At 39.8% G+C, this 14,077-nt stretch overlaps 1 protein-coding gene across 2 annotated transcripts in view; it reads left to right on the top strand.

Annotated features, from left to right (window-relative positions):
* Rps6kb1 (ribosomal protein S6 kinase B1) overlaps positions 1-7,234 on the top strand; it is a 42,096-nt gene extending 34,862 nt beyond the window's left edge. For both annotated transcript variants that reach the window (XM_036196207.1, XM_036196208.1), the window contains exons 13-15: positions 3,173-3,280; positions 5,695-5,807; positions 6,813-7,234. In XM_036196207.1, coding sequence (XP_036052100.1) covers positions 3,173-3,280; positions 5,695-5,807; positions 6,813-7,050 — 459 coding nt within the window. In that variant the 3' untranslated portion in view covers positions 7,051-7,234. The remainder of the gene's footprint in view (positions 1-3,172; positions 3,281-5,694; positions 5,808-6,812) is intronic.
* The last annotated feature ends 6,843 nt before the right edge of the window (positions 7,235-14,077 follow it).

Raw genomic sequence — 14,077 nt, 5'->3', positions numbered from 1 at the left:
CTGTACATTGTTATGTGTTCTCTTATTATAGACAGATATCCCCTCTCATCTCTTCTGGAGATTTATTGAAGAAACCAAGCCATCTGTCCTGTAGAATTCTTCAGATTAAAAAAATGTGTTTGTTTTAATTTTTATTTTGTTTGTATGAGTATTTTGGTGCATACATGTGATATGCAGTAGATGGGTGTATCCCTGATGCTTGTGAATGTCAGAAGAGGGCATTGGATCCTCTAGAATTGGAGTTAGGAATGGTTGTGAGCCACCATGTGGATGATGGGAATCTAACCCAGGTGTTTTGAAAGAGTAGCCAGTGCTCTTAATGGACAACCCATTTTTCCACCCTCCAAATTCCTTCCATTTTAATTTTGCTGATTTTATGCCTGTAGTGTCATTTCCTGTGTTCATCTGTTTCCAGAAATGGGGTGATGAAGGAACTCATTTGATGCAGATGGAACTCTTGATGCTATATGCTCTGACAAGGAGGCCCAGCTTAGAGTTTTATTTCTTAGGCTGTTAACAGTCACTGATGAATGCCTATAAGTCAATAGTTCTTAACCTGGGACCAAAGTCTAGAAACATTTTGATGGTGTTGCAGGAGGGCCCTGCTCCTACTTCCTACAGCACACAGGCAGCTCTCTATAATACAGAGTTTCAGAAACAAGAGAGGTGGCTCATCAGTTAAAATGAGTACTGGCTGCTCCTTCACAGGACCTAGGTTCCAATCCCAGCAGTAATATGGTGGCGCTCAGCTATCTGTAACTTAAGTTCTAGGGGGTCCTACACCCTCTTCTGTCCTCTGCAGGCACCAGTCATGCATGTGATGCACAGACACACATGCAAGCAAACACTTAGACACATAAATAAAAAATTAAAATTAAATCATGTCCAAAATGTAAGTAGTGCTGAGGTGAGAAACCCCAGTCCAGTTCCCTGTTCTCATTCAGAGTTTACACAATGGCCTCATTCTCTTATTCATTCTTTTTGCTTTGTTTTGTTTTGTTTTTTTTTGGGTCAAGGTCTCTCTGTGTAACAGTCCTGATTATCCTAGAACTTACTGTATAGACCAAGCTGGTCTCGAACTCACAGAGATCTGCCTGCCTCCGCCTCCCAAGTGCTGGGATTAAAGGCGTGCGCCACTACTGCCCTCTTATTCATTCTTTATTGCCAGAATTTTCCATAAAACAAATTTACCAACTGTTTGGTTACCTAGGTATAGTTGATACCAGGAAGGCGGGCTAAATGTTTGACTCTTTACTATTCAAAATAATGAAATTGTTTCTTAGTATCTTCCAAATTAAACAGTGAATTATAACTTTTTTAGTGCCATAAACTCAGGGTGGTTTTTTTTGTTTTTTGTTTTGTTTGTTTGTTTTTTAAAGATTTATTTATTTATTATATATATAGCCTGTATGAGTGCAGGCCAGAAGAGGGCACCAGATCTCATTACAGATGGTTGTGAGCCACCATGGGGTTGCTGGGAATTGGACTCAGGACCTCTAGAAGAGCAGTCAGTGCTTTTAACCTCTGAGCCATCTCTCCAGCTCCTTGTCTGTTTTTTGAGACAGGGTTTGCGCCTTTCCTGGAATGCACTCTGCAGCCCAGGCTGGCCTCAAACTCAGAGATCCACCTGCCTCTGCCTCCTGAATGCTGGGATTAAAGGTGTGTGCCACTGCCCCCTGGCTCCTCAGATTTATTTATTTATTTATTTATTTTTAAGATTTATTTACTATGTATACAGTGTTCTGCCTGGAGGCCAGAAGAGGATGCCAGATCTCATTACAGATGGTTGGGAGCCACCATGTGGTTGCTGGGAACTAAACTCAGGACCTCTGGAAGAACAGCCAGTGCTCTTAACCACTGAGCATTCTCTCCAGCCCCTAGATGTTTTAATATATTAATATTTCAATCCATTCTAGCAATACTGATTTTTTTTGTTTTGTTTTGTTTTTTGCTTTGTTTCTTTAAACAGGGTTTCTCTGTATAGTCATGGCTGTCCTGGAACTCACCTTATCAACCAGGCTTGCCTCTGCCTCCTGAGTGCTGGGATTAAAGGCATCTGCTACTACCACCTGGCTTCTGGTTTCTTTTTTTGTATTTTTATGAGACAGGGTTTCTCTGTGTAGCTTTGCGCCTTTCCTGGAACTCGCTTTGTAGACCAGGCTGGCCTGGAACTCACAGAGATCTGCCTGGCTCTGCCTCCCGAGTGCTGGGATCAAAGGTGTGCACCACCACGGCCCGGCTAAATCATATTTTTAAATTGATATTTATTTCCTATATTTGTCCCATGAGTCTGACTAGACACATCATGAAAGAAAAGAAATTAAAGAAATCTGGTTGTTAGAACTTAGATGATACTATTCTTTAACAAGAAAATATACTCAGAATAAACTACTTCTTTAGAATTATAAGGGGTGAAATAATCCACAAGAAGAATTCAGGACACTTTCTGGATTAGGGAGGTTCTGGATTAGGGAGGGTTTGGTGTTAGGGTGCTTATACCAGGGAATTGCATATGCCCAGGCAAGTGCTTTAACACTGAGCTAGATCCTGAGCTGCTAACTGTGATTTGTTTGAACTCTTCTTCAGTAGTTATCCAGACTTACTGTAGACATCCAGTGACCACAGAACAAATTATTTCTAGGAATTTATTGACTGGACTAGATACACTAAAGAGTTATGATATTCAGAATTTTAATAAGGATAGTTATATAGTAAAATCTATTTAATTCATATATAAAATTTGAAGATGTAGGCTTTGGCCACTGGTACAATATTTACTAGCAAGTATAAAGCCCTACGTTTGAACTCAGGCACCAAGCACACACACAAAGATGATGATGTGAGGCTAGAAAGATTCCCAGCTTCCACATGGTGGCCCACAACCATCTGTAACTGCAGTTCTAGGCGATCCAACATCTCTTCTGTCCTCTGTGGGTACCGGGCTCACATGTGATGTGCAGATATACATACAGTCAAAACACCTGCATATTATAAACAATAAAAATAAAAAATGATTGGCACTCTTTCTACCTACATTTTTTTTTCCTTGTCTGTGGCTGCTAAGATTATTCTGTGCAGAGTATACGGCTTGTAGCACCTTTGATTGCTAGCAATAATATAGACTGTTCACCATTTTCTAATATTTTTTTCTAATAATTTTGTTCTTATAAAGCAATCTGAAGAGGATGTGAGTCAGTTTGATTCAAAGTTTACACGTCAGACACCTGTTGACAGCCCGGATGACTCAACTCTCAGTGAAAGTGCCAACCAGGTCTTTCTGGTAAGTGAAAAGTTTCCAAGCAGCCATAGGAAATTTAAGTATGGAGGATGAACAATGAGAAGTTCATGTGGGAAACCTGGGTGACTTTGCTTTTAAGCCATTTCCTTCGTAACTTACTGGTCCCTGCAAAATGACTTTCATAACCTAACATTCTATTTTAGAAATTACAGTAAGAATATTTGATTCTATGGAGTGATTCATGTTTGGTTGAGTGCTAGGGATTTAAAATGATTTTTGGCTTAGCATCACGAACAAAAACTAATCAGAGTAGAACTATTTCATTCCCAAAACACTTATCATAAATTATGGATATTGCCAGGTGGCGGTGGCACATGCCTTTAATCCCAGCACTCAGGGCTGGAGAGATGGCTCAGGGGTTATGAGCACCGACTGCTTTTCTAGAGGTCCTGAGTTCAATTCCCAGCAACCCCATGGTGGCTCACAACCATCTGTAATGAGATCTGGTGCCCTCTTCTGTATACATAATAAATAAATAAATCTAAAAAAAAAAAAAAAAAATCCCAGCATTCCTGAGGCAGAGGCAGGCGGGTCTCTGAGTTCAAGACCAGCCTGGTCTACAAACTGAGTTCCAAGTCAGATGACTATACAGAGATATGCTGTTTCAAAAAAAACAAGAACAAAAAAATTATGGTTACTATCACTCTGACTCTGCAGGGGATTTGTAATGTTAATTATTAATATTTGATAGCAAAACATTGATTCATTTTTGATAATAAATGTATTAGTTTTCATTGAAGAGGCATCTGTGTGCTTTATCTCTAGTCTAAAGTCTCTTTAGAAATTAATCTAAAAGTAGTGATGGGCATAGCTCACCTGAGAGCATATACTTAACAGCCAAAAATAACTAAATAAACCCATTAAGATCCCATTTACCTGTATATTTATTTCAGTTCTAACAACCTCAAGTTTAACAGATATTTATTGTATGATGAGATCTCATTAAAAATTAATGGAAATTTGGTTGGGCGGTGGTGGTGCACACTTTTGATCCCAGCACTTGGGAGGCAGAGCCAGGAGGAGCTCTGTGAGTTCGAGGCCAGCCTGGTGGTCTACAGAGCGAGATCCAGGACAGGCACCAAAACAACACCGAGAAACCCTGTCTTGAAAGAAGGAAAAAAAAAATGAAATTAAAAAATTGAATAAGATGCAACTTTGTCTTTAGCCCACCAGAATATACAGAGGAATGGCCTCTGAAATTGCAAGTATACAATGCAGAACTACACCTTCCTCTTGGGGCTCTACCCAGAGCCTGCCGAGCCTTGTTTACTATATATAATACATAATGCTCACTCAGCTAAGAATGAGCAGAAAAAAAGCAGGTAGGCAGTAGGACCAGTGGCTGAACAAAGGAACATGCAGCAGCAAAATGAGAGACCGGAACCTAACAGCAAGGTTCAACCTAATCTGAAATGAATACAGCAGAATCTGTGCCGTGTACAAGAAGACTGTCATAATGTTGGCACTGGTCACCAAAAAAAAGTCTTCTATGGCTCAGTGATTAATAGTGTGTCACACTCTTTCAGAGGAACCGTAATTTAGCTCCCCGCATCTATGTTGGGTGGCTCACAACTGCATGTAATAAAGTCTCAAAGGATCTGATGCCTTATGTCCTCAGGCATCACATGCACATACCTATACACAGACATACATGCATATATAGAATTTTAAAAATTCTATTCAATTACTAATGAGAAAGTGGAAAAGTCACACATGCTAAGTAAGAGAACTCTGATTTTACCTTGGCATAGTTATGAGGAACTGTTTTGGAAGTATTAATCCTAGCACGTTTTATATGGGTGTGTGTGTGTGTGTGTGTGTGTGTGTGTGTGTGTGTGTGTGTGTGTGTGTGTAATGTGTGGCTGACAGTGTACCAATTTATATTTATCTTTATAGTCATCATTTTAATGTGCAAGCTACATTGTTCCTGTTGGGTTTTCCCCCTACTGCTAATAATTGGGTAAAATTTTGTTAGCTAGCATATGAGGCTTTAGAAAGTATGAAAATGATGGCTGCGGTGGCGCACGCCTTTAACCCAGCACTCAAGAAGCAGAGCAGGCAGATCTCTGTCAGTTTGAGGCCAGCCTGGTCTACAGAGTGAGTTCCAGGTCAATCAGTGGTACATAGACCCTGTCTTACAAAACTCAGAAGGTATAAAAGTGAGATCATGCAGTAGTTGGGGATTTAGCTCAGTGGTAGAGCACTTGCCTAGCAAGCGCAAGGCCCTGGGTTTGGTCCTGGGGGTGGGGGGAGGGAGTGAGATCATGGATTTGGAAGAATACACACATTGTTGATTTTAGTTCTACATTACTGTGTTGGTGTGTCAGACTGAAAAGCCATTTTCTTCATGTGTATGACCAAATGTCACCCCATAGTACACTGTTGCTATCTTTCAGGGTTTTACATATGTGGCTCCATCTGTACTTGAAAGTGTGAAAGAAAAGTTTTCCTTTGAACCAAAAATCCGGTCACCTCGAAGATTTATTGGCAGCCCACGGACGCCCGTCAGGTATCTCACTCCCTGTCTCTTTCCGTGTTGATGGGCTTGTAGCTCCCTGTCTCTTTCCGTGTTGATGGGCTTGTAGCGTGTTCATGTGTATGCAGGTGCATACAGGGGACAGCCTCGGGGGTGCTCCTCAGGCAGTTTCCACCTCTCACTGGCCTGGAACTTGTCTAGTATGTTGGTTAGGCTGACTGGCCAGGGAATATAGCTAAGAAATGCACCAGGCGGTGGTGGCGCATGCCTTTAATCCCAGCACTCGGGAGGCAGAGGCAGGCGGATCTCTGTGAGTTCAAGGCCAACCTGGTCTACAGATCGAGTTCCAGGACAGGCTCCAAAACAACACAGAGAAACCCTGTCTTGGGAAAACAACAAAAAAAGAAATGCCTATAAGTTACATAAATAAAAAGTCTGTCATTTTATATTTAAAGGACATATATGAATATATATGTGAATATATATATGTGTTATATTATAATACAGAATTGTTCCTTTCTGATGAATCAAGCAGGGGTCATAATAAACCAAGATAGAAATATATACAAATGTATGTACCTGCCAAGTTATGCCAAGTGTACCTGCGCACATGTGTGTACATTTTAAAAAAAAGGTAATAGTAGAAAGCACTGTGGTCAGCATGGCCTCCCTGGGGAAGGAGGAGAAAGCTAGGTCTGCAAAGAAAAGGAGTTAATGGAGTACTGCAGGGAGAAGAGCAGCCGGTACAAAAGCCCTGGGGAAGTGTGGCAAGTGAGGAAAGTGGCAGAGGTGTGGAAAGGACTTTATTTTCAGTGCATCGGGAAGTTGTTCTGAGTGGGCAAGAGAAACGACTTAACAGGATGTCATTAGGGCTCTAGGGGTCATACTAGCTGTTAATCTAAGGAAGATGCTCAACCTTTGCCTTTGACAGTCTACATGAAAATAAAGTCACATTACCCTACCTTTAAACATGAGGGGAATAGTCCTGTTAAGATGATCCTTGAGACAAATGAGTGATAGCTCTTCTTTGTCTTAAAGCCCAGTCAAATTCTCTCCTGGGGATTTCTGGGGACGAGGTGCTTCAGCCAGCACGGCAAATTCTCAGACACCTGTGGAATACCCGATGGAAACAAGTGGGATAGAGCAGATGGATGTGACAGTGAGCGGGGAAGCGTCAGCACCACTTCCCATCCGACAGCCGAACTCTGGGCCATACAAAAAACAAGCTTTTCCTATGATCTCCAAACGGCCAGAGCACCTGCGTATGAATCTATGACGAAACAATGCTTTTACTGATGCAAAAAGAAAACAGAAATCGGGGGAGGGGATGTGTGAGCATCCCGCAAGATAAAATGAGAATCAAAATAACAGACTTAAAAAGTCAGCGCAGTAACCTAGATTGCTTTGGATGGAGGAAAAAAATAAACATGGATTTTAAAAAATCAATCAATGGTGCAAAAAAATAAACCCACAAAAAAAAACAAAAAAACAAAAAAAAAAAAACCTCAAGCAAAATAGTATTGTGGAACTCACAGACACATCGATTGACTGGTTCCTATCAAGCAACATCTCAGCATTAGCAAGGGTTTTCAAGTTGATGGCTCCAAACTGACAGTATTAAGGGTAGGATGTTGCTTCTGAATCACCGTTGAAGCCTGGAGATGTCAAAGAAGGGTTATCCTTTCATAGGCAAAGTATGAGATTGCCTGTAATACTTGCAACTGAGGACAAATTAGCATGCAAGCTTTGTCAAACTTTTTCCAGCAACACGGAATCAAAGACAAAAGAAACTTATTGATTGATGTTTTACGTGCAAACAACCTGAATCTTTTTTTTATATAAATATATATTTTTCAAATAGATTTTTGATTCAGCTCATTATGGAAAACATCCCAAACTTTAAAATGCAAAATTATTGGTTGGTGTGAAGAAAGCCAGCTTATGTTTCTTCTCTTGATGAAATAAAATACAAATGAATCATTGTTAACCACAGCTGTGGCTCTTGTGAGGGCTTGGGGTAGACCTGGGGTGTTTTTCGTTTTTTTTTTGTTTGTTTGTTTTAGTAACCTATCTGCAATACCTGTCTGTAATACTAGAAGAAAAAAGTCTGTTTTATTATTTCTACTTGCAGTACTACTGCTGTGTGCTAGGCTTTACTGTAAGCCTGGGGACAGGCAGAAGTTACGTGTTCTACAGTGCATCCTTGTCCTGGGCCTGCACTGGGAAAAATGGCCAAAGCCCATGGCCAAGGGAGGACAGAGGAGAATCAGGCTAACGTATGTAACTAGGGCAGGAGGCAAGGGGAGATAGAGACCTGCAGGGAAGAGGGGCCACCCTCGTCTGTCTCTTCTCAGCACACTGTTTTTGCTGTTTACCTTCCTTAACGTTTTTCCCTCCAGAGTTTAAAAAAGAAAAAAAATGGTGTTTTTTCCCTCCTATACTGGGGCTATACATTTTTAATTGTAATATATGATGGCCTTTTGATGAATGTCTTCCATAGTGAATAAGAAAACTTAGTGGCTTAATTTAGGAAACATGTTAACCAGACATTGTTTTTGAAATTGTAACAAAATCTACATAAGTGATTTACAGGTACAAAGAATAAAAAATAAAGGTAATTTTACCTTTCTTAAATATTTCCTGCCTTAAGGAGCATTTCCATGACTAGCTGGTGAGGAGGTTTCCTATCTGGAGAGCTTTATAAACTATACTTCAGTGCATACTGGTCCAGGTAAATGGTCACACTGCAGGTCTCATCACTTCACTTGGTTGGTCTTTATATCTCCAGTCTGTGCAGCTCATTTGGTATAGTTGCAGCCCTAGGCTTTCTTTACGCAGATGCTCTTGCTGTGTTCTTCATAGGATCCAAGCCATAATTCCTTATGCACGTCAGAGGCAGTCAGGAGAGACTAAGACCTTGCTTCTTTAAATTGCAATTGAAGTGAGATGGGAGGAAATTTTAATAGTGAGCAAAAATAGAACCTTGAGGAGCTGGAGAGGTGGCTCAATGGTTAAGAAATACTGGCTCCTCTTCCAGAGATTCCGAGTTCAATTCCCGGCACCCACATGGTGGCTCACAACCGTCAAATGGCAGTCCCATGGGATCAGATGCCCTCTTCTGGTATACATGACATTTGGACAACACACCCACATATATGAAATACATAAAAGTCCTAAAAAAAAAAAGATGACAGTTGGAAATACAGCCTTTCAATTGTGGCAGTAAATGAAAGAATTGATAAAAGTCCATCTCTGGACAGAAGTTTTTTACCGTCTCAGTTCTCACTCCTGGATCTCTGACGCTGCCTTTGAGAACTTTGTAATTGCAGCAGCAGATAAAGAGCTGCAGTGATGATTAAGGGCAGAAACTGTAAAGGTCTTTGTTCTTTGACACTTGTGGAATCTTTAAAAAAAATTACACCCCCCCCCTCCAATAACCTATGGTGATGCATGGAGAAATCATTTCAGACTGCAGATGGCTTGTGCTACTCTGATACCTGTTTCCAGTGTGTTTACTAACTATAGTATTGACTGCCTGGCCAAATTCCAGTAAAACTTTTACACCAAACAATTCCTCCTCAGCCCTAGTTGCTAGTAATATGTGCACTGTGACCATATTAGTACTGCCAGCAATAGTGGCAAATATTGCAACTTGTTTGCATAGAGAGCATTAATTATACACCTTCCATCTACACAAATATATAGCTTTTCTACCACAACATTTATTAAGTGAAATTGATCTCTCACGCTGTGGCAAGTTTATTGAGAAATTGTTTCATAAATGGATATCCCTACTATGACTGTGAAAACATGTCAGGTGTCACGGGAGTGTCACAGACAGAAAGCACACGCCTATGCAATATGGCCTACTCTGTATTTATTTGTAAAAACTGAAGCATAATTTAAAGTATATGCCAATACTAGTTTGAGTTTCTAAGAGAACATTCATGCTTATACCAGGTAAGTGTATAAAAAAGATGAAGTGCTTTTGCTTTTATTACTTGATTACTTTCTTTAAAATCAGCTATTACAGGATATTTTTTTATTTTCTACATGCTGTTTTTAATTAAAATGTACTCACTGAACTGAAGTTTACTAAATTTGTTTTATAAGGTTTGTAATGTTACAGAATAACTAAACTGGGATTTATAAACCAGCTGTGATTAACAGTGTATTAATTACTGAACTTGAACCAGACCTTTAGGAAAATTATGTTATCTCTTCCCCTTTTATGATCTTAACTTCAAGGATTTTTTTTTTCCGTACTGTTTTTGAACTAGAAGATAGTTTGAGATTTGGGGAAAGGAGGATGCATATGCGAGACTCCATAAATTCAACATTCTGTACTATAGGTAACAACTATAAACAAAACATATCTTGGTATTAATATCTTGAGCCTTGGATATCATAATTAATATAGGACCTTTTAAAAACTGTTCAGTTAGTTGTATATTTCCTCGCTTACAAGGGCTAGATCAAAGATTATTCCCATGAGAAATGTTGAATTTATGAAGAATGGATTTTGAGGCTTTGAAAATGATTAGTATCTCAAAAGATTCAATATCCAAACATCTGCATGTATTGTAGGAACAGATACTAGCTATCTGGACAAGACAGTCATGATATTTGTCACACAGGACCTGTGGTCTGCTGCTGATTAATACAGTACTTTTCTCATGGGACTCAACACTACAGCACAAGTATTATTTCCCTGGATTCTCTGGAGAAGCATCTGTAAGATGGGTTTCTGACAGTGTTTGCTCTTTCAACTGTATTTGCTTCTACCCCAAGTTGGCTTTGCATCTATTAAGTAAGTTCTTCAGCTGCCTTATTAGGAGTGCTCTGAGGGCAACACCTTTTCTGCTTTTCATCTTGTATTTATTTAGTTTACTGTATTAAGAAATTTGATTTCAGATTGAATGAATGTAAATAGAAATTAAATGAAAATTTGAATGAACATAAAATAGAAGTGATTTTTTTATTACCTGAGAGAAAAAAATTAGTATACATATTTACTATAGTATACATAACAGATGTACAACTTTTTTCATTAACATGTTAGATATGTTCATGTTCTCGTATTTAATAAACTACTTTTGTATGAAACAGTTATAAAATTTTCTCTTGAGAAATTAGAACTATTTAAATATATAACAAATTTTAGTGTTGACTTTATGTAGTAAATGTTAAACATTTTTGTTATTTTAAATATACTTGAATTGTTTGCTTTTAAAAATACTCATGTAACAAGCTATGTGGAACCCAGCTCCACATAAAAATCATGGGAATACTTTCTTGTATATTAATAATCAACAGTTTGCTTAACTACACCTCATACCTTTGATAATATAATATTCATGCATAAAATAATATAGTGCTTAAATTTAGCAAATGTCATAAAAAGTGTATGGTAGCCACTTTGGGTGGTAACTTACCATCTCTGAGGCCATTATATCACACTATGGTATACAGAAATTCTCTAGCTGAAGCTATATTTTTAAAAAGTTACTACACATAGGCTTGTGGGCTTGCACAGGCCACTGCATGCATCTGAAGGTCAGAGGACAATATGTAAGTCAGTCAGTTCTCTCCTACCACCATGTGGGTCCCAGAGATTGAAATTAGTTCACTGGGTTTGGTGGCAAGCATCTCTATCTACTGAGTAACCTTGCCAGCCCAGAAGTTATCAGTTTTTAAAATATGGTAGTATCTCTCACTCTCTTTGGTGCTGGGGTAGATAAGACCTCTAATGCTGGGGTGGAGAGATGGCCCCACAGTTCAAAAGCACTTGCTATGCCTTCCATAGGTCAGGGGTTTAATTTCTAGTACTCACATGGTAGCTGTTCATCACAACCATCACAAATCTTAAAAGCTAAAAAGCTCTTGCTTGGTGTGGTGGCACATACCTTCAGCGTTTTGGGAGGCAGAGGCAAGCAGATCTGAGTTTGAGGCCAGCCTGGTCTACAGAGTGAGTACAGCCAGTGCTACACAAAGAACCCCTCCAAAAAACAAAAACACTCTAGCACAGAGCCATAGTCTTAATCCATGGTGGCATCTCTTTTTCGTACATTTTTTTTTTTTTTTAATGTGTATGGGTGATTCACTTGCGTCTATGTCTGCATCATGTGTGTAGTGTCCAGAAAGGCCAGAAGAGGGCATCAGATTTTCTGGAACTGTTGTTACAGATGGTTTTGGCTGCCATGTGAGTGCTGGGAATCAAACTCGGGTCCTCTGGAAGAGCAGTTAGTGTTCTTAGGAGTTAAGCCATTGCTCTAGCCCTTAACAACATTTCTTAATGCTAGTACAATGATTGTTTGGAGGTTATGATCTGAATTCACAGAATTAATTACCTTCCTTTGAGGTGAAAGCAAAGAAGTCAGAAATGTTTCAGTTTATTATTGATGAGTGCCATAACCTTATTACATTTTCTGCGTTTTGTTTTGAGACAAGATTTCCTTGTATAGTCCTGGGTCATCGGGAACTTAACATGCAGACTAGGCAAGCCTTGAACTCAGAGATCTGCCTGCCTCTGCCTCCTGAGTCCTGCTATTAAAGATATGTGTCACCATATCTACAGCTTTTTTTTTTTTTTTACTTTTTCAATTTGAAAGAAAGTCTATTGTGTATGTACATGCATCACTACATGTGTGTGGAGGTCAGAGGACAACATGCAGGAGTTGTCACCACAAAGCCAGGAAGACGATTGAATGCCAAGTAAACTTGTTCAACTTGGCAGTGACTCTCAGTAGGTAAGCTTCTATGTATTGTGAATGAATACTCAATTTTAAAAAATAGGATGTGGGGCTGGAGAGATGGCTCGGAGGTTAAGAGCACTGGCTGCTCTTCCAAAGGTCCTGAGTTCAATTCCCAGCAACCACATGGTGGCTGATAACCACTTGAAATGAGATCTGGTGCCCTCTTCTGGTCGGCAGGGATACGTGCAGACAGAATACTGTGTACATAATAAATAAATAAATCTTAAAAAAAAAAAAAAAAAAAAAAGGATGTGGCATTATGCAGTGGGAGTGGATTACATTTTTCCCATACCTTTGTCCATACAGGTAGTAGCTGTGCAGGCATGCTTCCATATAGAGCACTTGGTGACTCTCCCTGTTAATCCATGTGCTGGTTACCCTGTCTTTAAGATTTATTCATTCATTCATTCATTCATTCATTCATTCACTTTTCAGAGCTGAGGACCAAACCCAGGGCCTTGTGCTTGCTAGGCAAGCACTCTACCACTGAGCTAAATCCCCAACCCAAGATTTATTTTTATTCCTTCTAACTATGGTGTGTGTGTGTGCAAGACTGTAGAGGCTAAAGGTGTTAAAGGCAGTTGTGAGGCACCTGATGTGGGTCTGGGAGCTGAAGTCTGGTCCTCTGGAAGAGTACTACATATGTTTAACTGCTGAGAACCACCCTGTCTTTTGTTTATGTTTGTTTTTTGAGACATGGTTTCTCTGTGTAGCCCTGGCTGTCATGGAACTCTGTAGACCAGGCTGGCCCTGAACTCACTAAAGGTGTGTGCTACTACCACCCGGCAATGAATTGTATCTTAAGAAATAATTTATACTGCTATACTATCCTCAAATGAAAATCATTGGTACTTTACAATCCATCTATATAATACTTTAGCATATATTAACATGTCTTTATTAGGTTGTGCAGTACACAGTTTCCAGAGTGTCACTTAAGCACTGAAAAAATGGTGGCTTCATGCATATACACTAGAGGAAGAAACTGCTAGTTTCCACCAACATAAAAATCCAAGTCAGGCTTGTTGCTCATTCCAATCCCAGCATTTGGAAGGTTGAGGCCAGAGGATTGTGCAAGTTCAAGGCCTGTCTGGGTTCCAAGGCATGGTGGACTACAGAGTGAGACCCTGTTGAGGAGGGAAGGAGAGAAGGATATCCAATGCGTCTAGGATAGCTACACTTCTAGAAAACTCAGAGATTTAAGAACCCTACTTCAAGTACTGTGTGTTGAGATGTAACATGAATTTGTATTAGGATCTTGGATAAGGTTCCCATCCATGCTCATTTCCAGTGCTACAGCTTTGCTTATAGCATCTTGACTTCATGGCCTAGTGCAACCTCCCATGGGCTTACCGTGATAGTGAGAACCACTGTGCTAGGCCATGCTTACACCTGTCATTTTGGTTTTTTTTTGAGACAGGGTTTCTCTGTGTAGCTTTGTGCCTTTCCTGGAACTCGCTCTATAGACCAGGCTGGCCTCAAACTCACAGAGATCCACCTGCCTCTGCCTCCCCAGTGCTGGGATTAAAGGTGTGTGCCACATTTATT

This window comes from Onychomys torridus, chromosome 8, assembly GCF_903995425.1.
Source record: "Onychomys torridus chromosome 8, mOncTor1.1, whole genome shotgun sequence".
Lineage (NCBI taxonomy): Eukaryota > Metazoa > Chordata > Mammalia > Rodentia > Cricetidae > Onychomys > Onychomys torridus.
Note: the sequence above shows the minus strand (reverse complement) of the source record. Positions and strands in the feature narration are given on the sequence as shown.